General features: G+C 49.3%; 1 protein-coding gene across 3 annotated transcripts in view; it reads right to left on the minus strand.

Moving 5' to 3' along the window:
- Positions 1-9725, minus strand: part of EIF4E3 (eukaryotic translation initiation factor 4E family member 3) — a 41550-nt gene extending 31825 nt beyond the window's left edge. Inside the window, exon 1 of one of the 3 annotated variants that reach the window (XM_030307240.1) lies at positions 9596-9725. Coding sequence is in view for 1 of the 3 variants with exons in the window: in XM_030307237.1 (XP_030163097.1) it covers positions 6249-6424 (176 nt within the window). In the remaining 2 variants the exon portion in view is untranslated. Of the gene's footprint in view, positions 1-6248; positions 6440-9595 lie in introns of those variants that run through there. The other 2 variants (XM_030307238.1, XM_030307237.1) reach the window with 2 other exon arrangements.
- Positions 9726-11213: the final 1488 nt, after the last annotated feature.

Genomic DNA, 11213 nt, shown 5'->3' on the forward strand with positions numbered 1-11213 from the left:
CTGTTTGACAGTCACATACAAAAATGGTCCAGGGCCTATCAGGAACATTTAATAATGCGTCTATTGAAACACGCTTCATAGTCCAAATGCTTTATTTTTGCACGTTTATTTTTATTTTTCCAGGCTTCCATCTATTTTCATTCCTGGCCTCTAAGCTCCTGGACACTAGCAACTGGAACTCTTTCCCTCTTGGCATATAATGAATCCCTGAGCACACAGAGGTTGGGTGGGAGAGAAGTGTGACAGTGTCAGAGGTGACAGGAGCACTAGGGCCAGGTTTTGGACTGTCACCAGTCCAGACCACTGACGTCCTGCGAGCTGTCTCAGGTTTGGAAATAAGGAAATGGCATCTGTAATAATAAAAGAAGGAAAATACACTTTTTAAGCAGCTAGTGCCAGGGAAGGGCTTATAACTTTCCTGGGTGAGAATGTTTAGGGTCTTCAAGCCTACCTGTGGGAAGGAACCAATGACCCAAAGACTGAGGTCGTGAGCCCCTCCTTCAGAGCCTTTCCCCACCTGAGCTCCCTGGAGACCCTTTGCCCCTTCCAGAAAATAAAATCCTGGGACAATAAGAGAGACTGTGGATTCATTAAGGCAAAAATGAAAACAGGAAAGGAAAAGTCGAGATGCCAGCCACTCTGTCCCTGTCAGCTATGGCCTTCCACGCAGTCTTCTACCTTCGCCTGGTCCCAAAAGGCCACTCTATGAACAAGGATGGTATTGAGATCCTCTCCAACAAGCATGGCCTTGTCCCCATATCAGATTTGTTATTATGGAGCCCACCATTGGAATGCATGTGAAAGCACCACACCGTGAAAGGGGGCTCCCTCTGGTACCTCCTGGAACTCTCTACTGATGCTAAGGAAGCATGTGGTACAAAAGACGTCCCTTCCAGGAGGCCCAGAACCATGCTGTCATTGTGCATGTACTGTTAACGGTGAGGACGGGGATGGGCAAATGATATGCTCAGTTAGCCTCATCCATAAACAGAGCAGTAATTCTTCACGTGTGATGGGTAAGGCATTTGTCACAAATGTGCATTCCATCTCAGGGGTCTGAAAGAGCAGGTCCTGGGCGGGGTTGGGAGCCTGTATTTTAAGAGGCACAGCCAGGTGGTTCAGATGTAAGTGGAGAGGGATGACAGTGTGAAAAACACTTGTTGGGTGGAGGGAAACCCCGTTGGCGTGGGTTGGTGGGAGGCTCACGTGATTGGCCTACCTCTGTGACTAAAGACACAAGCACACAAATACTCCCTAAGCACCTACTATGTGCACTGTCATATCCACTCCTAGGGAGCCAGACATGAGGCAGTCCAAGTCTCATGGTCAAGAAGGAGGGACAGAGAAGCAATCAATAATTCTTAATATAAATAGTGGCCTGTAAAAAATGCTGCAGGTGCACAAAGGAGGTGGTGGGATGAATCCTGCCTAGGCCAAGGGCTAGTTAAGGACAATTACAGAGTTGGCATCTTTGCAAGGCCTTGAAGGATGCATGGCAGCCTTTTAGGTAGACAAAGGGGAGAGAGGCATCCCAACCTGAAGGAACATCATGAGACAAAGATCAGAGGCTGTCAAGTCCACGGTTACCAGAGAGACAACACACTGGGTCCAGGGAGACGCGTAGAGAGTGGTGTTTCGGAGTTGGGGAGATACAGGGGATGACGCTAAAAACAAGGTGGGTTTCACGTTAAAAACAGCAGTGTAGACGTTTATAACCTGCAACCTACAGGTTTTAGGTTTTGTTTTTGTTTTTAACCTGCGGAATGCTTTCTTCAAATTAGAGTGGCCAGTTTCTAAAATAAACCACCACCAACAAAACCAATCAGAGCTGCTCTAGTCAAAGGAGGGTGGCGATCCAGAATCCCACCTGCTGGGAGCACACAAGCCCACAACAGAGGCACCCTGAGGTGGTGACAGATGGAGTCACAATCCAATGCTGGGGCACAGGTGAAAAGGTAGGGGTTTGGAATGGCAAGACCAGTGTACAGGCAAGGTACAGTGTAGAAGGCTAAGCCTCGAAGCCCAGGTAGGGGGGTGCTGGGAGAAGGGAAGAGCTTGGGGGCAGGCAGGCTAGCATGTACCTGGGGCTAGAGAGCACCAGGCCCTGCAGAGGCATGGACATGGAGGGGAGGGGCCGGATTAGACTTCCAATAGGGGACCAGCCATTGGAAGCACAGAACTGGATGGAGTAGTGTACTTGAGAGAGGAGTCAAGGAACAAACGGAAATTCCGACTCTGAAAAATGTGTCAGATGGTGGTATTGCTAAGCAGCATGTAGTAGACTGGGTGTCCAGAACTCAGGAGAGAGGTCAGGGCTAGGGAGGCAGATTTACAGATGGTCATCAGAATCGCATGAACCACCATGACAGAGAAGGGGAAGTCACCAGGGGTATAATCCCACAACCCCAAACTATTCAGGGTGGGATGGCTGGTACCAGGTGCTGATCCAGGAACTGAGGGCAGGATGATGCAGAAAGGACTCTGGGAAGCTGACATTCCAGGGAGAGGAGACCTGCAAATGCAGGCTCCTATGGAAAAAACAAAGGAGGGTCAGGGGCACGGGAAGTGTGTGTCAGGATGTGTGCGCCATTTTGCATCAGTGGTTAAGGAAGGCCCTGCTGAGAAGATGACACGTGAGCAGAGACCAAAAGGAGAGGAAGCCCAGTCCTAGCAGGTGAGTGAGGGAAGGGCATTCCAGGCAGGAGGGGCTGCTGGTGGCAAAGGCCCATGCTTGGGATGATAGAGAAAGACCTAGAAGGGTAGGAGAAAGAGTGAGAGGGAGACGAGGGTGGGGGAGGGAGGGGGAAGGTATATTGGGTGGGGACAGGAAATGCTAGAGCATCTCAAAGGCTACTGTAAGAACTTTGCCTTTTGCTCTGAGTAAAAAGGAGAGCAGAGAAGGGAAAGGCCTTCACTTAGGTATTACAGGGACCACTTCAGCTGCTGGGATGGGAAGGGACTGTAGGGGGCCAGGGTAGAAGCAGGGAAAATAGTCAGCACGCTCCTGCAATGGCCCAGGTGAGAGAGGTGGTGTGGCTCAGGGTTTAGGATGCGGGTGGAGAGAATGCATTGGATTCTGGATACATTTGGATGGTAGAATCAACAGCATCTGCTGAGAGTGGATGTAGGGGAGGGAGAAGGAACAGGAGAAGAAAAGGAAGGGAGAGTCACAGAGGTCTCCAAGAGTCGGGGGCTGAGCACCTGGAAGGATGGACTCACCGTCAACTGCTCTTATCTGAGATGGGACACATGGAGGAAGACAAATTGGGGAGAGAAACTGAAGAGGTGGTTTGACTTGTGTCGAGTTCACATGTGTATCAGACGGAGACAGAGAGAAGGAGACAGATGCACACGTGTAAAACTGTGGGAATCACCAGCAAAGTGATGGAACTAAAAGCCTTGTGACTGAACAGCATCACTGGTGTGGTGGGGATGGGGACAAGAGGCCAGAGGACTGAGTCCCATGGACAATACTCAGAGGAAAGGGGGTCACCACGAGATGAAAACAAAGCACTCAGAGAGAGACATGCAACCAAGAGTAGCCTCTAAGATCAAGACAGGATGCGGCTTTAAATACCCAGAAAAGGGGAGGAAAAGTCTCCATCCTATATCTCCAACCAAAATTATACCCCCATATGCTTGAATTCTTAGCCATACCATCTAATTTAAAACAACAACAACAACAACAACAACAACTAAGGACTTACTGGAAATTACTATTCAAAATGCAACTAACTCTACTAAGGGACTCTCCCATTCATTCATGGGGGGAAATGAGTTCAGACAGGGTGCTCCATCCAGGGACTATTAGTGCATGTGGTCAGGGACGGGGGGGGGGGTGGTGAGGTGGTAATTTTGGAGCTTCAGGTAACAGTGTTGTCAGCATTTATTAAACACTTATTCTATGCCAGGCACGCATGTATTTTATGCTCATCCAATAATCCCTAGAACAGCCCCCATGAGATATAGTCCATGATTATTCCCATTTTACAAACAACGAAACTGAGCGTTTAGAGTGACTAGATCACTTGTCCACGGCCACACAGTAGGCTGAAAGGGACAAGTAGGTAGTAGGTGTCAAAGGATAGTCTTATGTGGAAGGAGGCCTCTGCGTGCTGTGGAACTCAATACTGATGCCCTCAGTGGCGGACATCAGCTATGCTGGGGTGGAGGTTGCTTTGGAAGGCTCTCCTGAGAACATCACTACTCTCTATAGAATCCTGTTTCCCTAGGGAGGAATGGTTACAAATGAACTTCTAGAACATAATGTGTTCACAACCCCACAGGGAAGGAGACCAACCTACAGAAACAGAAGGGACTCCCAGAGAAGGGAATACATCTCAATAAAAGCCATGGGGTGAGTGGTCAGGCAAAATGAATTCAAATGAAGAATGCCGGAAGTAATTATACTTTCTAAGTTAATGTAATTATTTCTATTACAAATTTGGACACTATGGACACTATTGCATTTGACTGCTGGCTTTCAGAGATCAGAAATGCAGAAATACAGACTAGGAGAGCTCGAGTTTGTGTCTTCAATGAAGTTACTACATTCTTATCCTAAAAGATCCCAGATATTCTTAGAAAGTTATTTACTGTTATGTAGTATTAAAATCTTGGACCATACTTAAAATGCTGTGCCTTTAAGTAGGCTAATTTGTGACCTGTTTAAAAAGAAACTCCCTCAAGCCTGTTTCCACCAGTCAAGAGTTTCCCCATTATAGACCAGAGATCCAGGTTTACCTTGAAAACATATACCAGGTAACAACATTAGTTACAACGCACCTTTGAAAACAGACACATAATTTCATTCTGCTAAAGTTTGCCAAAATCACTCCTGTTATGAGGGTAAAATGCTTTCTTAGCATCCCATAATGAAAGTGAAAATGTTTTAGATAACGAGACTCTTGAATCTACCCCACCCCCAACTTTTTTGGGTCCCCGGAAAAGGCAGTGGCTCTGAGTTTCAATTCTTACAGAGGGGTGCTATTTCCAACAAGAAGAAAGGAACGAACTTATGTCCCTTAAAAGGGTGATTATCACTTTTTAAAAATCTTGCAGGCATGTCATGGAAGGCTTTTAAAGACGTGACTTGGGTCTATTAAGTAAATTTCACAGAAAACAGCCATATACCTTCCTCCCTAACGCTTAACCAGAGGAACAGTGTCATCAAAATTTCCATAAGCTCTTGGGACAACCTTGAGGTGTCATCGTTGGGCACCCACTGGGTGACAGATACCAAAAAGGGCTTCACATTAGTGAATTTATTCATTTGTCAAAAACTTCTTGTGCTCCTGCTGTATGCCAGGTACAGTTCTAGGTGCTGGGATACAGCAAAAGTCAAGGACAAAGTCCCTGCTCGCTGGCTTTTAACAGAGGAGAAAGTACCCAGGGACTGAGACAGACTGAAAATAAAGTGATTCATACAGAATACTATGTGGCAGCATTAAGCATTACAGAGCAAAATAAGCGAGAGCAGGGGAACACAGAATGACTGCAAGGTTTGGGGTGTGCTAATTTGGATACGGTGGTCAGGGAAGCATCTCTGAGGAGATGGCACCTAAGCCGTCCCCCGAGAGAGCCATAATTGCCCCCGCTTTACTGACTAGGTGAGGTATTGCTCACCGTTGAATTCCCAGCGCCTAGAAGGCGCGTGGCTGCACCGCAAGTGGTCAGGAAGGACCTGCCCAGGGTTTGAGCAAGAACGCAAAGCGGTGTCGGCGGCAGTTTCGGTGGGGCGCGGGGTGCAGGCCCCCGCTGGGCCGCGATCCGCGCCACCCCGGCACACTTCCCAGGGGGCCGGCCGGTCCGCTTTCCCGAGCGCTGTCACCGCGGAGGTCGGGTCCCGAGCTCCCCCGGAGCGCCGCGGGGGCAACCAGGACAGCGCCGCTCTCCCCACTTTACGGCGGGGACCCGACGACCCCCGACCGGGCCATCTCCCAGGGCCCGGCCAGGGCGGCCGCCCGCCGGCACGCTTCCTTTGCGGGGAAGAAAGGGGGGAAAGTGCTGCCGAAACTTTTGGGGCTGCGCCTGTGCCCTTCCGGGCGGAGCCGAGGCCGCCCAACACTCGCTCGCCCCGGCCCAGCCCCGGGCTCCCGACCCGGCTCTGCGCGAGCCCTGGGGGCGCGGGCGGCCGCCGAGCGGGGCCGGGGGGCCGCGCCGAGACAAAGCGGCGGCGCGGGCCGGGCGGGCGCACGGCGGCGGCCGCGGGGCCGGGGCCGGACGCGGCGGGCCCCGCGCCCCCTCACCTGTCGAGCCAGAAGGTCCAGGGCGAGTGCAGCGGGACCTCTCCCGGCTCGGGCCGCAGCGCCGACAGCTGCTGCAGGCCGAGCGGCGGCGCGGCGGCGGCGGCGGCGGCGGCGGCGCGGGGCCCCGGCGGCTCCCGGGCCCGGGCGGGGGGCACGGCGGCCGGGGGCATCGCCATTTTCTCCGCCCCGCCTGCGAGGCCGGCGGACGCGCGGACCGCGGGGCGAGCGGCGGCTGAGTCACCCCGGCCCCCGCCCGCCCCGCCGCGGCCGCCCGCCCCCGCCCCGCGCGCCCCGCCCCGCCCCGGGCCCGCCGCCCGCCGGGGCCTGGGAGCCGCGCCGCCTGCCGCCGGGGGCACGGCACGACCGGGCCGCCAGACCGAAGCCGGCCGGCCCGCTGCGGGCTGCGGGGCCCATTTGGCACCGGCCTGCATCCCGCGGCGGGGGCGGGGGGTTGGGGCGGGGGGGTACCGACGGCAGACCGGCCTGCGGGAGGGCAGAGCTGCGGCCGGCTATGGATTAGCGGGCTCTGGGGGTCGGGGAACAGAGGACCGGTCAAGGAGAGGGCTCACTCTGCAGCCAGACAGGGGGCCGGAGAGATGGATGGGCGGGCTCCGGAAAGATGGAGGGATGGACGGACAGACGGACCAGTGAATGGAGTTTCAGACGCACATGTAGGGAGGCGAAGAGGGGTGCGTAGAAATACCAGCAGTCTGAAGGATGGGTGGGAAAGCTGGCAGATGGTTGGAGGAGGATGGAGCGATGGAAGGGCAGATGGAAGCACAGTTGGATGTGACAGATAGATGGCAAGGGGAACCGCTGGCCAAGTGGATAAAGAAAGTGGAATGCCCAAGAGTGCAGGAAGAGAGGCCGGGCAGACACAAGGCAGGAACCTCTGACTTGGGCATGAGGTGGTGATAGGTCGGTTCTGTATTCTTCCTGGTGTTCATGTTTCCCAACTCAGCTAATTTTAAGGGAACAGAGCTCCCAGCTCAGCCTTTCTGGGGCCACCATATGTCTATAGTCAGGCACCAAGTCTGGCCCAAAGGCTGGCCAACTTCAAACAAAGGTTCTCAGAGTCAGTCTAAGTTCTCCAGATTGGTCCCAAAGCACCTTCAAAGAAGGAAACCAGGAACTCTCGAACACAGAACCCTCTGCTTTCTGAACCTCGGAAGACAGAGGATGTCACTGTGGCCATAAGATTCCTGGGTCCAAAGTAAGAGCAATGCTCCCAGCACAGCTCCTTGACAGGTTTCTGTCACTCTCTTTCAAGAGAAGAGGCAACTGGTATGGGCACGGATGCCCTCTCAAAGCTTGAATGTTGGTTAGGTCCCTCTCTGGCCTTTAACAGCCGTGGATGTAGATTTCCGTCTTCTCAGAGATTTTCTCCCTGGCCCAGCATATGTTCGTCTCTCGGCTTGAGCATTCAGTGGGATGAAAGAACTGTAAAACCAGATGGGTTCAGGGACTTCACAGGCATTGGAAATGCCTATTATGCATCCCAAGATAAGTGCTTTCCCTAAAAGGTATTTCAGTTCAGATAAAATGACAAGCTAAACAAGACCAACGCTTTGTGATCCCTACTTCAAACACAATTTGTATACAACATACGATGCTGAAAGCAGTGACATATTTATAAAATCCTTCCAACTCTGAGATCCTTGGGTTCCTTTTGGTTAGAGGCAGGGTTTTTTGTTTAATTTTTCCTTCCCCCCCCCTTTTTTTTTTCAAGAAAAGGTGTATGTGGTATTGTTTAGGCTGTTCTGAGCATTTTACACTTACTAATTCATTTAATCCTCGTAACAATCCAATGAGGAAAGTACTATTTTATGGATTTATCCATTTTATAGGTGAGGAATGCAGAAGTTAAATTAATCCCAAGGTCACACAGCTAGCAAGGGATAGAGCCAGGATTTGAACACAAGTATTCAGACTCCGGAATCTAGGCTTTAAACTGTCAGCCTCTACTGACGTTCTAATGGGAAAATGAACAGGTCCACATAGTAAAAATAAGGCAGTAAATAGTCAGGCCTCCCTCCCTCTGAAGGCCATCAATCTTCCCACCCAGAGGAAACCACTGCTAACAGTTTCCTTCAGGAAAAATGCAAGTAGGCACATAAAAGCGTGTATCTAGACACAGAAACTGTGTACCTATCTATATCTTTTAGAAGAGAAATAGAAGCATTTCATAACATTGCTGTGCCTCCTTATCTACTTAACATGATACATTTGAAGATTTTTTTTCCATATCAAAACACATACACCTACTTCAAGGGCTACAAAGTAAACCACTGTAAAGAAGTAATATGATTTAATTCACTAGCTCAAGATTGATGTTGTTTATAGTCACTTTCTTTTATAAATAATGCTACCATAAGCATTTTTATATTCAATGTCTTTCTTCAGCTGCATAAGTTTGTTTCAGAGTAAGTTTGGAGAAGTAGAATTTTGGCCTGCATTTAAAAATCTGACACATATTGCTAAATTACTGTCCCAAGCAGTTACATGAATTTGTATGTAACTGATTTATAAATAATGGTTGCCTCTGAAGTTGTGTTTATTAAGTGATATTTATCTTCATAAAGTTCTAAGGTAGAAAGGGACTTTTCCCCTACTAATTATATTAGAACTTGTCAAACTGTCTGGTCTAGTTTCTTCCTTCTGTCCTGCAACAGAAGGTTAACATACTGTCAACAACAAAGGGTTATTTTAAAAGTTTTATCGGTAATTTCCAAAAGAGAGTAAGCACCACATGATAAATTACTTCCAGAATTCAGAACTAAGAACAGTCTGGCAATTTTTCTTTAGTGAGTAACAATTATACACCTCCCTCTCTTTTTGCTTTGGCTTCCAGGATGCTCACAATTACATCTGATGTTTAATCATAACACTGATAGTCACCAATGAAGAAGCATCTCTATTTTCATATTAACTTACTCCTATTTTTGTTTTTAATGACCTAATTGCACATATGCATCTTATACCCTGAACCCCTCAAATCTAATTTGGAAGTAGGTGATATACAAAAAAAAAAAAAGTTAAAGGACCTTAAGATTAATAAAACAGGTCGGGCAACATGGCTAAGGCGAGAGGCAAGCAGAGAACAATGGGGATAATTTTCATTCGCTTCCTATTCGAAATGTGTAAGACACTTAACTGTTGTTGCTGCTTTTCAGAATCATCCTTAGAAGATAAAAAAAAATTAGGACAATTCCCCTCCTCTTCCCCACTTTGCAACAGGACATCAGGGATTAGAAATTCAAGGCAGAAGGGAAACACGGAGATTATCTAAGCAACCCCATCATTTTACATATGAGGAAACTGAGGCCCAGAGAGGTGAGGTGACTTACCCGAAGCCACAGCTCTAGGAAATGACAGAGGCAGGGCTAGAACGTGCGTAGCTGGAGATCCAGGCCAACGTGCTCTCCCACTGCGTAACACACACCTCAGACGACTGGGGTAGCAGGAGGGAGGAAGAAAAGGTGACCCCACAGCCCCTAGCAACGAAAACAACAAAAAGGACTTGAGGCACTCATAAATAATTAAGCAATTAGCTGCAGCAGCTACTCCCCTCCCCTCCAGTATCCAGTCACCAAGGCAACTTGGGCAGGGTGCCTGCTGGTTGCCTAGTAACAATGTGGTCTGCTCCCTTGACATGCTCCCTAGGCATCAAAGGATTTGAGAGCTGGGAAGAGCCTTAGACAGGGGTCCCTATTCCAACACCTTCATTTTCTAAATGGGGAAACAGAGGCTCAGAGAAGCCGAGTAACCTGCCCAAGGTCACACAGCTCCTCAGAGGCACAGCTAGGCTCCATTTCCAGTTGCTTTCCACTGCACTATGGCTGCCTTGGGGATGCTGAAGATGAAGGAGAGGAGAGACATCTTTCACAGTTCCTAGAAGAATGAGAAAGTAAGAGCAAGCCAGCAGGCAAGAAAGAGACAGAGACCTTGAGCTCTCATATGCAATTAGCAGGAGCTGGTAATCCCATCAGCCCAACTTTCATCATCGCCATGGCAACATGGGTGAGGCGGGTGCTGGTTGCCTAGGAACAAGTGGTGCTCTCTCTTCACTCACATCCAGCTCCCTGGGAGTCACAGGAATAGTAGAATATTGGAGCTGGAAGGGAAAAAGGGATCCTAACTCAGTGTCCTCCTTTGACTAACGAGGACACTGAGGTTCAGGGGCACTGTGCAAAGTCACACAGCCACACAGCTAGCTAGTGACAGGGACTCATTGTTGGCCAGCCAGCTTTTCTTGAATTCTCTGCACTTGATGCCTCTGTCATAGCACGGTGGGATGGAAAACTTCACTCAGTAAAGTCAAAACACAGGAGAGGAATGGCTAGCGGTCCCCTGGGAGGACTTCTACCACCAGTCTAAATGGTGACAATGCTGCACACAAGGCCTTGACACACAGCAGACAAGAGGTATTGTGCACGGTAGTTAAACACAGTGTCTCCAAAGTCAGAGAACCTGAGTCAACAGCTAGCTCTCCCCAAACCTGATAAGCTTCTTGTCCCTCGATGGCTCAGTCTCCACATCTGAGAAATGGGCATCTTGACATTCCCTGTCTCGTAACTCATCATTAGGAGTAAATGAGACAACACCCAGGACAAATGCCTGGCATACAGTAAAGATGCAGTAAATGCTAGGTGTTCATTTATTTTACATTCAATAAATATTTATTGTATGTCTGCTATGCACTTGGCACTGTTCTGGGCTCCTGAAATTCATTAGTGAGCAATACAGACAAAAGAAATCCCTGTCTCAGTGAGCTTACTTTCCAGTGGAATGAATATGTGTGTGTATGTGTGTGTGTGTGTGTGTGTGTGTGTGTCTATGAATGACTATATATAAACACAAACACTTAAATATATATGTATCTACATATATATGCATTACATATATATTTAAATGTTTGTTGAAGGGGCGGAGGAACTCATTGCCAATGTGCTATGTTTATGTTAC

The sequence above is a fragment of the Lynx canadensis genome, chromosome A2 (genome assembly GCF_007474595.2).
Source record: "Lynx canadensis isolate LIC74 chromosome A2, mLynCan4.pri.v2, whole genome shotgun sequence".
Taxonomy (NCBI): Eukaryota; Metazoa; Chordata; class Mammalia; order Carnivora; family Felidae; genus Lynx; species Lynx canadensis.